The following is a 17,377-nucleotide window of genomic DNA, read 5'->3' on the forward strand; positions in this document are numbered from 1 at the left end:
AATAATATGTTTTTCTACAAAGCCCTTTTATTATTTCTAGCACATAAAGCTAAATGTATCAAATGTATGCTTTTGTCCTAACACAATGCAGCAGTACAATAACTTTATCAATATAAAAAACACAAAATTATGATGAATTAAACAAATATCAAAGAGTAAGTAAACCAGTCTAAAAATCTAACCAAGCATATAATGCCAAATAAATACATTTACTCAAGTACTGTACTTAAGTACAATTTTGAGGTACTTTACTTGAGTCTTTCCATTTTCAGCTACTTTATACTTCTACTCCACAACATTTCAGAGGCAAATATTGTACTTTTTAATCCACTACATTTATTTGATAACAATAGTTACTAGTTACTTTGCAGATTCAGATTAATAATACAAAATATAATAAACAAATAAATTACAAAATAATATTCTAGATTAATCTTTATTGAACCCTGGGGGTAAATTCACAAACTACCCAGCAGATAAGTATATAAAGTAGTTGAAATCAGCTCCACCTTTACCAGCTTCACCATTAAAGTGATGTACCCATTAATGCATCAATATAATCCAATAATCCAATCATATAATATACACTATTCTGAAATGAACTTTTACTTTTGGTATTTTAAGTACATTTTGATTTCAATACTTTTGTACTTTTACTTGAGTAAAAATGACACACTAGTATTGTTACTTTTACTTAAGTACAAGATCTGAGTACTTCTTCCACCTCTGTTAGGTGGTATGGACATATTTCACTTGGTGCTCAACAAGCCACGAGATTCAACACCTAGTCCAAATCTTGCCATATTATGTTTTTTTGTTCTTCTTCATTTAGCTGTATTATATTACAACAAACAAGCAATACTGTTCCTAAGTTTAAACATTTTTTAGACTGGTTGAAAAGCTTTTTCTGTCTTTTAAATTACATTTGTAGAATAAAAATGTAAAGTGCCTTTTATTTTAATTTGATGCAAGCTTAAGTGATTATCTATCCATGGATAGATTTTCATTATGGGACAAATGGAGGTTAGCAAATGTTCAGTCACAAGAACTGTATTCATGGATTTTACACACTGTCAGCTGCCTTTTCGTGTTTCAACTATTTAACCTATTCGATTTCTCCACACCTGTTCTTAACCAATCATCTTGCTGTTGTAACCAGATGTCAGGATGTCAGGAAATCCTATTCCAAATCAAATTCATTAACCCTTCAAATGATCTACAGGAAGAGGTTGCATCCAAAAGTCACATCCACATTTCTTTCACCATCGATGTCTTCATTAGCAGAATTTGTATGCTATATGCTAAACATTATACAGGACAAGACACAGACATACTTAGGTCAGAAATGATCTAAGCCCTCTGACAGACGCTGCATATTAACTGTCATTCGGATGCACATAACCTTTATGCAGCTGAATTGCCCTAGCACTGATATAAAGCTGTAGTCTCACTTCATCCAGAGATAGACAGAGAGAGAGAAAGAGAGTGCAAAGGACACAGAGAATAAAACAAAAAGAACGTCACTTGCTGGTGTAACAGTTTCATCAGTACAGCCTGGGTGCATTCTGATGGAAACAGAGCACTGTACGTATCCTTCTGAAGAGAGGAAATTATATGTCATGGTCTATAAAGCAGCTTTATATATTTTCAGAGACAGTATCCTTATGGCTTAGATCATTGAACGGTGGGTGTAGAACACTCAGTTATGATGACATCACCTCCTTTTAAGCCATTTAGTTTCTATGTAGCTGACTGCAGAAGATCAAGCGAACATTAGGGATAGAGTTTCCCAAATTCCATTCACATATTTTGACCAGGGCAGACAGCCAAAATAGAAGTGGAGCAACATAATGATATGGTAGACCTTTATACCTGTCAAGTGCCATATTTGTCTCACTCATACCTATTTGATATTTTGAAGACTTGCTGTGAACATAACTGCTCCAAAAAGGGGGAAGAGATGCAATAAGGGCTAGTCAGTAATGATCAACTCATGTTGGTATCAAGGCTTACTGGGATTAGAATTGTCAGTATGCACCATGACATGAAAGGTGAAGGATAATTCGCTCAACATATATTTAAAAACTGTCTGTGTTAGCCCTGCGACGAGTTGGCCACTGTCCAGGGTGTACCCTGCCTAAGGCCCAAAGTCACTGGGATAGGCTCCAGTCACCCGCGACCCCTAACGGGACCAAGCGGTAGAAAATGGATGGATGGATGGATATATTTAAAAACTATTAGTTACACGGTACTGTATATAGGCCTTTGTTACAGGTTAAAGCCTGATAAAAAAAATTACAGAGAAGATTATCAAATTTAAAAGTTCTGTCTCAGCCTCACAGGTTCTTTGGGTTGCAGATTTGTTAGAGTCAATGTGAAAAAAAACTTCAGGATCAGGAACAAAAGGGACTTTACGATTTGTAACAACAAAAAGAAAAGGACCAGGTGGAAAACAGAAGTAATCATTTTGACTGTGCAAGGTGGGAGGGAAATTTCACCACCAAGTCACCCACCAGTCTGCTAGCTATGCATAACTTACAAAGAGGTTCTGTTACATCCACTGTTTCACACTTTTTATTTGGTGCAAGACCAAAATATTGCTTAACAGGTGACATTTTTTAACACAGTCATCCAGACCTCTCATTCATTTTCAGTGTATTTTTCTTCCTTTTTTCTTTCTCCCAGGCCAAACACCTCTTTCACCACTTCCTTATTCTGACCCCAACAACCACAGAACCATCGATAACCTCTTCAGTAGCTATGTATCTATCAAAAAGGCCTACACCCTCTTGAAGTGACCTCACAGCAGACTCTTAATTTACATGGGCATGTCATCAACTCCCACTGGTTTCTGAGTTTCCAGACAACAATCTACAGCGTGCAGGTTTCATATGAGAAGGAAAATCAGAATACACAGTAACTATTAAAGGGACAATTCACCCCGAAATCAAAAATATTTTTTTTCCTCTTACCTGTAGTGCTATTTATCCATCTAGATTGTCTAGATAGAGATGTCCGCATTTTTTGAATATAATGGGACTATATGGAACTTGGCTTGTGGTGCTCAAAGTACCAAAAAAGAAAATACATTAGAAAAACTCAACAGCAATGTCTCTTTCCAGAAATAAAGACCTGGTTACTCAAGCTAATCCACAGACCTTGTTGTGAGCAGTTTCATGTAGGAACTATCGGTAGAAAGAAAATAGTTTTGCATTTTGAGCACCACAAGCCGAGTGCCATATAGTTCCATTATATTCAAGAAAGGCAGATCCATGACAGATATCTTGAAAACTCACACCGAAACAATCTAGATGGATAAAGTATTTTTGATTTTGGGGTGAACTGTCCCTTTAACATACCTAATTATACAGTATGTACTTTAGTATCTGAATATCAAATGGAAGTTATTGTTGAGACAGCCAATATTAAGTGGAAATATATTTGACCAATTTTAATGCAAGAAAATCAAATTCAGAAAATATGATACAGTATCCGGTTCAGTTAACTTCACTACTGCGTTTCTAAGTCCAAATTATCCACGGATATCAGCAAAGCAAAGCAAACTTTATTTCCTAGCTACCTTGGGGCTGCTGCAGTGAAACTTTAATGTCTGACAAGGATATCAACATAACTGTCTCCAAACTTCTCTGCCTCTTTAATTTGGTCACAGGATCTGCATTGCCATTGGTATGTAGTTTCCGCTGCACCGCAAAACTCAGTGGTGCTTGTTAAAACACTTTTCATATCTATGCAAGTGCAATGAATGGTGTCTGACAAGTGCGCTTGTCTGCCAATTGGAGTATTCTCATAAAGGAAGCACCCTGCCAAGATGAAAGCCCCGGGTGACGCTGGAGAGTGAGGTGTTGAGGGTAAGAGAGAAATGGAACATCCAGATAGGAATAAGAGAAAGAGCACTGGAAGGGGAGACAAAGAAAAAGGAAAGGGGGAAAAAAACATGTGAACCAACCATTTTTACTGCATTCAGTTTGATGCTTCTCAAAGAGCGAAATGAAATGAACCTTATAAAACATCACCTCTGCATTGTTACTGTTTATCTCTGCGATTGTGTCTACATACTGTACATAATTCATGGTTCAAACTTGTCCTTGCATATACTATTTGCATTTGTGAGATAGTGTGTTTGTGAGTTTATGTGTTTGAGCACAAGACTGAAGCTGTGTCAAGGCTCATTTCCTGGATATCTCATGCATGGCTGCAGTTCTTTTTTTGGCTGTTATTTTTTCCACCTAACTGTCTTTCATTTATTTATTTATTTTTTCAAATTCTCCGGGTTAATCTGTCTCTGCTCTAAATTCCTGTCTGTATATGGTGGAGGAGCAGATGTGACATAGGAATTCCTCTGTTCTCCCCCATCCATCCTGTTACCCCCATCCCTCTAATTCTCTCATCCTCCTCACCCTCAACCCATTTATGACACACACACACACACACACACACACACACACACACACTAACACACACACACACAAACAATGTTTTGCTGTTACCCTCGTCCCTGTCTCATTTCATCTAATCACAGCGAGGCTTTAAGAGAGCATTGGCACAGGAGTAGCCAGTCCCATGTCACTCAGGATCCCAGCCAAGCCATAGGCACAACATATACTCAACATTTCAAAACAACCCATCACCTTTCCTTATTTCATTTTCTGCTGTCTTTGTCTGCTTGTGTTTTTGTACTCCTACCTTTCTCTTTCCTGTTATCTCTTCTATCAAAGGTGGTCTCCTTTGAATGACAAGTACCCACTGGATATCAGGAGAACTGCTGAGACTTCAGGGATTATGCTATTCATTTTTCTAATCATGCTGGAAAGGGATGAAAGCACTGCAAGCTGTTCAAGTAATATTTCTGTTTGGTATAGCGTCATACTTTAAAAGGCCTAATTTGATACAAATTAGCTAACAAATGTGTACTGAGATGCTTCACAAGTACATTCAGCAGTAGTATCTGCTATTTCTTGCTCTACTCTTGATGTAATAATACCTTACTGTGCATCACCATGCACAGACGTAATGCACCATAATGTCAGTGATATCCGCGTTTTGCTTAATTTAAAGTAGAGAAGTGTCATTGATTTAAATGTCACACTTTCACACATAATTGACCCAAAAGTGTGAGAAATAAGCGCTGGAAAAAGCACATTCCACCAGTCCAACAGCATGACAGAACCATGTGTTTATGAGAGAACAGGGTGAGACTGCAATTGACCAATTTCATGATTATCTTTAATTGATCAATTTAATTTTTACATACCAGTAGAGCTGTGTTATGCGGGACATAAGAGGACATCAAGGCTAGCGTGGGCCTTGATGTCAGGAACATATATCAAAACTACAGCTTTTCATTAAAGATCTAAAAAAAAAAAAATGTTGTTATCACTATATATTTGCCATGTTGATATGAGTATGTAGTTTAAATGGTGTAAATTTACTGCTGACAGAAGATTTCTCATTATTTCATATTACGGTCAAATTATTTCTTGCTGCCATGTGCAATATGATACGAAGCACTACTCTCTGTACTACAGGGTATCACGTTGAACTGCCATAGTGTATAAAGATGGAAACGATCCATATCCAACAGAAAATCTCACATATAACAATCTTACTATTTCTGGATTCTGCGCTGTTTACAAACTGCACTTTTCTTAGAATTCAATTAGCTAATTTTTTTATTAAGAAATGCTCTCAGATTCATCAGAAACTCAAACTCTGAAGTGACCTCAGCTCTGTGATCATAAAGTCTACGGGGGTAAAAGGTAGCTCAAGGATTATGTAATGTGAAGGTCACCCCCTCTGCATTGAGTCTAAAGATATGGCTCCTTTTTGGTTAGAGGCTCACTTTTAATAAGGTCAGGATTAGGGTGACCAGTGCATTACGAGACGGGCTTAGGCTCAGCGCTTAGTCCTGGAGAGTAGGCTACCATTTACCAGCTCAGTGCAACTGTGGTTAACACTGTCTCATTATTACTGCCGTGGCTATCTCTTCAGTAATAGCTCATGTCTGCAGCTCTGTGTGTGTGTGTGTGTGTGTGTGTGTGTGTGTGTGTGGGGCGTTGGAAGGTGACCACTGGTGGGAGGATTTGTGTGCGTCAGCTGTTATGATTTAATATTTGCTATGCTGATATCTCCATTCACCATTTTGTTGTCCCCTCTCCTCCACTATCCATCTCAACTACAGAGTAGCATGATAATGTTGCTCTGAGGGTGCTTCTCAGAGGATTAGCAGAGATTAGCATTAGCTGGTCCATTTGAACTGGATACACATACAGCAGCATTAGCATGTTGGCAAACTAGTCTGGGATTGTAAACATAGCATGAAGGAAGCAGTGAGGAAGAGACAACTGAAAGGCAGTTGCACAGTTTCAAAAAGAGAACCTTCAGTGCTGCAAGAAAATCTAAAATAAATCTCAAAAAGGTAGTTATTTAATTCAGCTGCATAAATGGGTTTAATAGCAATACAAAAAGCTTGTTTCAGAAACTTCCAAAGTCTTTTAATTATGATTTATAATTTTAATTGTTTGACCTTTGTATTCTACATCTCGAGTAGGTCCATTTCTGAAAAGTCTTTTACTCCTCTTTTTAAGACGTGAAATGGATATGAGCTATTAAAAGAATGCTACTAGGAGCAATAACAATTTTATTTATTTATTCATTCTTTGGTGAAAAAAAGTTGTTATTGAAATGTCATACCATCCAAAAATAAATGACTGCTGCCCAAAGCCAGAACTTACAGCAAAGGTTACAATTGAAATACAATCCATCAAAACTAATCCAGCTGTGCTAAATTCACTTCTCAGGTGGGCCACAGATACATTTAAAATGATGAAAATGCCATAGCAGTTCTGGCTAGCAGTGTAAAAGTTATGTAAGCATAAAACTGTAGCACTAGGCTGCCAAATGATAAGGCTATACTCTTTAAAAATAGTTTCAAAGCACACAAGCAGTGCTGTGAAAACCCATATCGTGGATTGAAAATATTTATGTTACGCACACTCACTAATGAGTCTTACTGGATTCTAACTACATGAGAATTATAACTCACTTCAGCCAGTGGAAGCTTTTGACTTGTGTGTAGGAGAGTGATGGGCTGAGTAATTGAGTGCACTGTGAGACAAACACTAATGAGGAAGATAAAGGAGGAAATGAGTTAACTGTGTTTCCAATTTCTAATGATAAGAGATGAGGAGAGACAAAGAGGGAGTGCAAAGAAAGGCAGACCATTCTGTTTTCCAAAAGAATGCATCTGCTGTATGTCTAACTTGTCTACTCGTTGTTTTTGCAAAGCACAATGCTTGCTCAACCCAACCAGAGCAAAGTGAGAGAAAAGCAAATAGCTTTAAGATAGGCGGTGAAATTACCCGTAATTGGAGACCATTTAAAAACATAATAACTTCTTTGTTTCCTCAGCAGGAGGTTCAGGACTGGGGAAGCTTTTTGATTAGAACTGGAGATGAGTTAGCTATAAAACTACTGAGCCAAACCTTAGCCAGACTCATGCAGTGTGTGTGTGTGTGTGTATGTGTTAAATCTGTTTGCCAAAATGTAAAAACTAATAATACTGGAGGAGGATTATTGAAGTCCAGTGTCAGTTCAACACAGACCAGTTGAAAATATCTCATCACACAAATTCCCACATGAAGCAGCAGGAACAAGCAAACAGGCTTGTAAAATCTCAAAGCATCAATGCTTAACACCAACTTACAAAAAATGCAAATGGAGCATGAAAATATGTATTAAAATCCAGCTGGAAACATGCCACAGCATCTTTAACAAAGATGTGTATGCGGTAGCAAATTGTCACCGTTCCACTGAGTAGGATAGTGGAAGTAAGCTCAGGGGTGTGTGCCACTTAGGATGGGGGGAATAATGTTGTGTAGCATATAATGGATTTGCAATGTGGCAAACAGAGACAGATGGTGGAGGTGGCTGTGTGTTTCTGCGTGCTATGTGTTTGCTAGCATGGACACACACACACTGTGCACAGCACAATGTGTGTGGAGAAGAAATCCCTAAGGCACATTATGTATGCTGCCGCTCGCTCACCCAAGCCAAGGGTCTCAGTTCATTTGGTTTTTAACTGTTATAAATTGTCTCACTTGACTCCATCTTCCCTCCCCTCTACAACAAGCCTGGAGCAATCTCTACACAGAGAGCAACCACACTCCAAACTTAGAACCAATATAGCTTTTTGGAATACTCATTAGAAACAGAATCCACACTGATAGACAAAATATAAAGAACTCTCTAAGCACAACTGAATGGAAAACATCATACAGTATGACAGCAGAGCAGAACAGATACATTTGGTGGAATAAAATGGCATGGCCACTATCATTATACAGTATGTGTATGAATGTGTAAATCAAATGTACTTTAATGCCTGTATTTACACACATCAAGAAGGACGTATACCCAGCGCACTAAAGAAACCTCTTCTGAATGCCCACATCAGTCAGTTTGCAACTCTGATGTTCAGGTCAAACGTTTTACTGTCTTATGCACTGTATAATGTTCTAGTGTGTGTGTGTGTGCATATGTGTATGCGTGTCTGTTAACAGCGGTATGTGTGTGAAACCTTTTCAACTGGATGAAATTCCACCCTTGTAATTCTCAAAAGTAATCAGGTAATTACAGGCTTTAAATACAATATGTGTTCTCTCTAGTTTCATATGTAAAGCACACAGAGACCTGTGCACACACATACACACAGCCTTGCAAAGATACTCCATTTTCTCCCATGTAAAGCCCTATTGTTCTGCACATTACCACTTTCCTGAGATATACTGCAAGAACTGAAACAACACAGCGGTAAAAACTGCTTTGATTTATGGTGTGCACCAACCGCAATGGAAGGACCAGTTCAATTTGAGTTTAAGACAACAAAACTTGATTCTAACTGCATAATTTGACTACATTAGATATGTACAGAAATGGTGCTCATGCAAAAGAGTGTCTAATAGCTTTCAAACACCAAATTAAGATGTGGGGGACCCTCAAGCTGATGATTAGACAAGGGAATAGAAAGCGACTTCTGGCGATAATACGAATACAAAAATACACACACACACACACACACACACACAAACACAGGCACACAGAAAGTCAATTAACATGAACATGTGTCTTTGGGGAATTATATTTCAATTAGCTTTAGCTACTTCTAGGCTTCCTTTGAGACCACAATGCTAAAACAAGTGCATAGATGTGTATTTGTGGATGCAGTAAATCCTGCTTTTCAATTAGGATCATGACATAACTCCATATTGTTACTGTATAAGTACAAGTTAAGCAATTAAGCACTTAATAATGTTTTGCACAATATTAAAAAAACATCAAATTAAAATGAAGCATACGCAGGGAGCGACTTATGCAGATATAGCTAATGCAGCTGCATTTTGAAGCTGATTTAAAACTAAATTATAGCAATGAGAAATGAACAAGTATGAGTATCCATTAGAAATGGTTAATAGCCATCAGGAGGAAATGAGCACGGTCATTAAAGAGGGATGCAACTCATTTTAGGGATTACTTTATGGAAGGGCAGCAGTGATTTGGAAAAATATAAATAAATGACTGGGGGAGCACCTGTGGGGTTTTCTGTATATATGGGTTCAGTTTCTAAACTGACTGGACTTTCCCTTTTATGGACCTTTGACTTTATAGACAATAACGTATATTGAGAAGAGAAGAGATTTCTTGGTATGTCCCTATCTCAACCCCAAATCTTAGGGCCTGGAGATAGCAGTTGTATCTTTCTCTCCCTTCCCCATTCTGTTGCTCCACCTCCAACCTTTACCAACATATTCCCAGTGAATGCACTCTTCCTGTCAACCCTGATTCGACAGAATAATATGTTTGTATGTAGACAGAGAAAGATATCTCTGTATCTGGGTCATAAATACAGCAGCAATAAAATGAGTGTGTGTATGTGTGTGTGTGTGTGTGTGTGTGTTTGGTGTAAACATACACTATGTGTAAGAATGTTTCTGTACACAATGGGCCTACTTTGCTTTGGCTGAATTCATTTCTGTCAAGAACAGACACAGAGTCCCAAAACAATATCAGAGTTGGGGCAGGCGAGCAGAGGGAGTAGGCAGAGTCGCGGCTGTCCATATCTTTATCTCTTTTGAAAAAAAATGATTACTGTAACGTGTACTACCAAGTCTCCAGACTCTGACCCTCGGGGAATTGTATGAAAAGGAGCTGTCAGATAAAAGGGCACATAACATAAAAAGAACATTATCTTTGCTAAGAGTTGTTAAGAGAGGGGACGACACATGGACCTTTAGAGCATGTTAGGTCTAACTGAAAGTGCATGTTAAATCAACCCACTTTATATGTTTGCTTATTTGTAAGTGTGTGTATACTGTCTGTATGTGTGTGTGTGTGTGTGTGAGTGAGAGAGAGAGAGAGAGAGAGGCCATTACCTTGGGTTTTCTTTAATTTCTCTTTTTCTTCAGTTCGAACCTTCTTTTACCCTTTTCCTGGTTTGAATGAAAGATTACAACACCCTCTGCATGGAGAGTTTTAATCCAAAAGGTGATTGTGTTTGTGTCTCTTTATTCCAGAGTGTCTGAGATTAGTGACACATGGCTTGTCAAAGACTGGAGTTTCAGATTAGCCACTCGCTAATCCTTTGGAACTCAATGCTAATACAGACATCACATATGCATGCACGCATACACACAGACCGATGCACTCACACCCAATAACACAGTCTATGACTTTCCCAATATATGTGCTTGTGTGTAATTTGTATGGGTAGATTATATCTAGTCGCTGAAGTCTGACTCAAACAAAAGAACCCAAACATCGGAGAAGTTTGCTTGTCAATCAAGACGTATCAGATAAACTGACCAAAATGGTAATCCTAAGAATCCCTGGGTTTCTCTATGAGAATGATGCATCATATCAAAATCAGTGTTATAGTTCACAGTGAGCAAGCTGACATAAAATTGAACACCTTACGCAACGTCCAGCATCCTTTTATAACTATAACGGTGTTTTCTTTGTTTCTGCATTTGAGCATTTGACAAGGTATTCTTTAATGGCAACTTGCGGATTATTATTACATAAGTCTCACATCAATAAATGCACATTAGTTCATATTCTGACTTGTGTGCATAAATAGCTACATGTTAACTTTAAAGAAAAGCCCCATCAGCTGATATGTTAGCTGAGCTTGCATACTTCTTTCACCTACTGGGAGATCTATTTAGGGTGTAAACTCGCTGCCGCTGCTATTGCAGCCAAATCCACCTGTGGGCTCGTATTCTCACCGTTCTCCATGGGAGGCTGCATTTGATCTCTCCCTTCTCTCGCTTTGGGCTGGCTTTAAATTACACTCTGCCTACAAAATATGAAACACATCCTAGATGCCAAAATAAAAATATACATTTATTCTGCAATAATTCTCTACAGAAATGTTTATTTGCAGATTGGAAGTGTAGCTGACATGTTCTGTTTTTGTAACCAGGAAGCCATTAGCTCACAGCATCACCAACATATGATTCTATTAGATAATACCTATCACTGTGGCTAAAATGATACTACTACTAATACTAATACTATTTATTCGAATTAAACTGATATCTTATAAATGTGACATGTTCTTGAATTTAAGCCTGACAACATAATTATAGATGTTTTTGATTTGTATGCTTGAAATGTGCATTGATTAACACAACCACCCGTGATGGTGCGTCATTGCCATCACACAGCCAATTACTCTAGAGTATTCATTCTATTTTCAGAAGATTCTTGCCAGGATCAGTAAATCCCTATACTGCAGTATTCAGTAAACTGAATGACTGCTTTACAGCTCAGGGGTGTGTGTGTGTGTGTGTGTGTGTGCCCACACAATCGGGTGAGCTGGGAACCTTGAAGTTACGTATGAAACCTCAGCAGCTGACAACTGTAAGGCTATATTCTCAGAAGCCATATTCTTCATATCAGTGTGTTCAGACATACAGACAGGCTGAATCTTGCATCTCACTGAATCTGTAGCTTTTGGGGATATTTAGCAATGAGCACATACAGTAATTCAAACATGAGTTTGCCATCATGGCAAAGAAAGAGTAGGCCTATAATATCAATTACTGGTGCTTGACAAATTAGTTTATTTACTGCTGCTTTTTATGTTTTGAAGGGAATATTTGCTTGGTAAAATCTTTCTCACCTTTCGATATCTAACATTACTGGATTGGTATAGTAAAATAATGATGCCTGATCTGGCTGGCATTGCAGTCTGTGCTGCGTCATTCGGTGTGGGCACATATTTTGCAGGCTCATAAAAGCCTAGGTTGGTTTGGGAGCTGAGCTATTGGTTGGCTCTGTGCGCATCGGAGGATATTTAAATAAAGCTTAAAACTTTTTAACTCCTCCATGGTGTCTTGCTAGGTTCCGTTTTTTGCCACCTGTGAATGGCTAATCTGTGAATTTCTGCCATTTGCGACATGTGTATTAAGCTTAACAATGACTGGCCTCCTGCCTCTTCTTGCCTCATTTCATCCCTATGTCTAAACACACTGTAAGAGCGTCTGTATTTAACATGTCATAGTTGTACATCCCAAGCAAAACCTGCCCCAAATGCACTAGTTTACTGATATGAGAAAGAGTTCAGGTTCACGGTAAGTGTTTCTGGGGCAGTTCTAGAGAGATACATTTCTGCTCTGCCATGAAGAGCTTGTAAACTCCGAATCCTACCACGTCCCCCTCCAGCCTCCTCCTCCTTTCTGTTTTAACTTTTTTAACACCTGGACTAACAAAAGACTGGCTTTGATCATGGGAAATCCCTTGGCAGAGCGGCAGTGAATCCACAGTGGAGCTCCGTGTGTGTATGCATGTGTGTCTGAGTGTCTGTGTGATGCACATTGAGCCAGTGCTGCTCTACTGAGGATTCTCAGCATTGAAGCTTCATGGCATTGGTATAAGGTACAGAGCACCTCACATGTTCTACTCGTCAAAGCACGGCCATGAAAATGAACACATTCACAAACACACAGAAGTGGGAGGTAGAGTGCAAGTGAGCAAGAAAGAGAGAACATCTTGTTTCTCCTGTGTAATCAGTGGCTCTGCAAACACACACACAAGGCCGCTTGTTATCAGAAGCTTTCCCACGCTGCTGTGGTACAAAGCTCCACGCCAGGATGGAAGGATGAAGTGAGGGAGGAATGGACGGAAGTACAGAGGGATGGAGGGTCAGCCTTCAGCAGCTTAGACTCTCTGCGGGGATAAACACGTCCCTCAGCGGGGGTTTGTATTTAGGCTAGCAAGATCAGAGTTCAAAACAGACAGACTACCAGGCGGGCAGAGCGACAGGAAACAGACAGAGCAGTGGAGATAAACAGGCATCTAAACAGCAAACAACAACCAGTGCACATATCACACACTTTAGCTGAGGAGATTGCACATTTCTCCTCCTCCACACCTCTCCTCCCACATTACTCTTACATCAACTCCTCTAGAACATCTCCCTCTTTCTCTGTCGCTCTGCCTCTATCTCCCCTCGCCTGCCGCTCAGCCCTGAGCTCTTATGTAAGAGGCCCATTTGCATAACAGGCTGTTTTCTCTGGCTCCGGCATGGGCACATGAGACACACTGGATAATATGTTAACAACTCGGGCTGTTGGTAAACAACAACCTCCATCACAACACTTCACGTTCACACTATATAGTGCGCAGGTCTAGTCGGTGACAGAGATTCAGTGTCTCTGGATCTCCTGATGCCAGCTGGCAGCGGGCCAGAGGGGCTGAAACAGCTGTCATTTACAGAGCGCACGGATATGGCTTCGGCTAGATACACTTCATTCAGGAGGAGGCTGACCTGCCTGCTGTGTGGAACCTATACAATAATAGGTCTTGCACTGAGAGATGACTGTTCAAATCAAGCAGCCTAGCATTATCCTCTTCAGGGTTAGAGAGAGAGAGGAAGAGAGAGAAGGAGACTGATGTGTGTGTGTGGTGGGGAGCCACACATGAAATGAGCCCGACGTGCGCTCTGCTGTTACCGGCATGCTTATGTCTTTGCTTAGGCCTCTTCAAACATAAGTTATACAAACAGGGCACACATTTGCAGGAATTTATGCAATCACACACACTCATAACGAGTGTGCCGCCCTTGGGAGAATAAAGAGGTAAAGAAAGGCTCTGGAATGTCAATAAATGCTGCATTGCGAGCTGTTAGATATTCCAGATACCCTAAGATACCTCATTACATACCAATTCTTTAAGTCAAGAGTAGCCTTAATCATGCCTGGTTATTAAGGAAGGACTGCTCTCACTCTCTTTCTCCCTCATATGCACACACACATGCACTTCAAAGAGACAACAGCAAATGATCAAGGGAATCAAGCACAAATAATCGCTCATTTGGGATTTCTCATTTACGCGTGTGGAAAACGACAGTTCAAGTCAAGACTTTCATGCTAATAGATTTGTTATCCAGTGCCTTAAATACATCTTGATATGATTTGAGGGGGATAAAGTGGACTTTATATCACAAAACTGAAGCTCAGTGTGGCATATGTGGCCCTGTTGTTAGACTGACAGTTGTTTCGGCGTAAATCCATCACCCTCCTGCCATTATTACACACAGCGTGAATGTACCAGGCCAGAAACTCAAGAAGATGTGTTCCTTCTTTAACTTCTCACATGAATGAGAATTTTGTTATATTCCCTTGGATGCCTCATGATTTGAATGCCATCCAATACTTAGCATCGTTTTCTACACTGTATTTTAAGTGTGCTGAAAAATTACCACATCAAATACCACTGGGTTGTGCTCATGCGACTTTATATCAGACAAATACAAACAGTATAAAAACAGTGCTGAAGTAGCATCTGTATGAAGTGTGGTATGCATCCTCAAAATAGGAGCCTGATATGAACACAATGTTTTACAATGATGGTCAAATTCCAACTTGAGGTATAATAAAGTCTTTCCATACACTACATTGGCCCAAATCCTATACCCTGTTCTTACTTACACATTTATCTATGTAAGACACTTAGAAATGTAATCATAAAAGAAACCTAAAAGGTTGCATATGGTGGCACTGTTTCAGCAAAACCTTTTTTAATTTTCATTTAGTTTCATGTTATTTATCTATTCTAGTTCTACTTTAATGCATGCCTATAAAACACACAGGCACGCGCAATTCTGTGACCTTGACCCCCAATGTCACCTTACTCTAGAGTTTGCAGCAGGGTCCTCTGTCGGCTATAAGGCTTAATCCCAGAGGAAGAACGAATTTAATATTATCGGCTATCATAATAAACTTCTGAGAATTTAATGGAGAACATTGTCATTGCAATCTGGCCTGTACATCTGTTCCTACAATTCGTTTGAGGTTATTGGCAATAGCCTTTTTTAAAACCTCATGCAGGCACACAACACACCGGAGCTTGCTGTGCGCACTAGCCACAATCAGCACACCTGTACAGAAGAAAGATAAGTCAAAATCATAAAGGGAAACTAAAAAATATTCTGGAAATGTTCTGCGTGTCTGTGAACTTCTAACGCTGTCGTAATCAGCGGCATCTAACAGTTGCGCTGCGTAAAACGCTGCCAGTGTCTCCGTGACTCATCCAAGTGCTGCAAGTCAAAAACAACTGCGGGGTTGGTTACTTCACGGTGAGGTGTGTCTTCCTAGCGGGCTCATTTTTTCATCGCCTCTCACGCACAGGACACAACACGAGATCGAGGACGCAGGAGACGCACCAGTCTGTGTGACTTCCCGGCCGTGGCCAGGTCGTGTCCTGAGCATACAAGTACAATTCTGAAAATTGGATTCCCCTCATTCCTGAACATTAACGCCCACGAGATCCCGAATGTTACAGGGCAAGCTCTCTCTCTCTCTCTCTCTCCAATGCCTGTCTCTCATCACGCACGTTTGCACATGCAACGCACGTACACACGCGCGCAGGCACAGACTCACATGTACATGAGATTGAGAGACTGTGAGAGAGAGCTACGCATCTTTCTGCCAGGACCCGCGTGTGACCACGCGTTCTGCCACTTCACCCTGCCCTGCTGTTGGCCTGTAACATGCAGGCTACGTGCACCACTCGTCCCAGTCTCACCTTTCAGAAGAATCCCATAAATAGTGTAGAGGGTGAAAATCAAATGACTCTTGAGATTCATCCTGTCTTCTCTCGCTCTTGCCTTTCGCGCTAACTTCTCCTCACCGTCTCTCCCCACAGGACCTCGAACGGGACCGGACGGCTTTGTCAGCTATCCAGGTGGACTCCTCTGGAGTGCGTCGTTTGTGCGTCTCTGGGAAAACGGGGTTAACACAACCGACTTCAAGACCCAGAGACTGTGTTTCTTTTGAAAACGGAAATGTCCACGCTCCTAAAAAACAATACTCAGAATATTCTGAGGGATGCACCAGCGAAAACGTAGCCTACAGGCTCAGTTTACGGGACTCTGCACAACAGCAGTAACCCTCAGGGACTGAGAACAGTCGTCCTCCGGTAACAGAGTAGATGCTGCCGTAGTACTGTCTGCCCCGCTCTCTGGCGCACAATCTACAGCGCATTGAGCACGAGTGGATTGTTTGAGTCCCGCCTACACAGCTTTTGACGGACATGAAAGGTGAACCAATCACGAAGACCCAAGGCTAAGCGAGGGGGTGGGGGGGTGGGGGAGTGCGTGAGACTCACTGCAAAAAATATCAATGTCTACTGGTTTTTAGACTTACTGAGTGTTAAAATACTAGTCTCAACAGAAAAAATGCCAATGGGATGAGTTAATCCCCCTTTTCCATGAAAAAATGCCAAAGCTTGTAATGACAAATATCTGTAAAATTCCCAAAGTGATCTGTTTTGAGGAAAATGGAATTATTTCCCCTCAGTGGCAGAACTTGTTTTTTTTACTTCATACTGTAGCCTACATAGACACTAACACACTTACACCTACATAAACGCATATATACAGAAAAATAAAACCTGTGGAGAGGTGGGAAGCTGAAAATGATTGTAGACACACCACTCAAAATCAAAAAACTTAAATAACAACGTTGAGATATTAAAGTTGAAATCTCTGCAGCAGCAAGAGGTGCAGCAAAGATGAGCAAGTTGTGGAAGGTTATGTGGAAGCCTGCTGTCACTTATCTGAGTCAGCCACTGCAAAACTTGGAAAATGCTTCAGCTATTTGAAAGTGATTTGTGATTACAGTGTGTGAAAATATGGCATGGAATGCATTGCTCCCAGGAAATGCATTGCTTTGTCTCAAATGGACTTTATTATTGTCAGCCAAATCAGGGTAAAAGCCGAGAGGCAAGCTGATCATTTGTTGCAGTGTACAAGTAGAATGGGCTCAGAATTCAAAACAGAAAGAGCATGCAAACATGC

General features: G+C 40.1%; 1 protein-coding gene across 4 annotated transcripts in view; it reads right to left on the minus strand.

Annotated features, from left to right (window-relative positions):
• Positions 1–16,572, minus strand: part of cadm2a (cell adhesion molecule 2a) — a 215,382-nt gene extending 198,810 nt beyond the window's left edge. For 3 of the 4 annotated variants that reach the window (XM_044222356.1, XM_044222357.1, XM_044222355.1), the window contains exon 1: positions 16,105–16,571. In XM_044222356.1, coding sequence (XP_044078291.1) covers positions 16,105–16,165 — 61 coding nt within the window. In that variant the 5' untranslated portion in view covers positions 16,166–16,571. Of the gene's footprint in view, positions 1–16,104 lie in introns of all 4 variants that reach the window. The other variant, XM_044222361.1, reaches the window with a different exon arrangement.
• Between the last annotated feature and the right edge of the window lie 805 nt (positions 16,573–17,377).

Source organism: Siniperca chuatsi, linkage group LG14 (genome assembly GCF_020085105.1).
Source record: "Siniperca chuatsi isolate FFG_IHB_CAS linkage group LG14, ASM2008510v1, whole genome shotgun sequence".
In the NCBI taxonomy this organism is placed as follows: Eukaryota; Metazoa; Chordata; class Actinopteri; order Centrarchiformes; family Sinipercidae; genus Siniperca; species Siniperca chuatsi.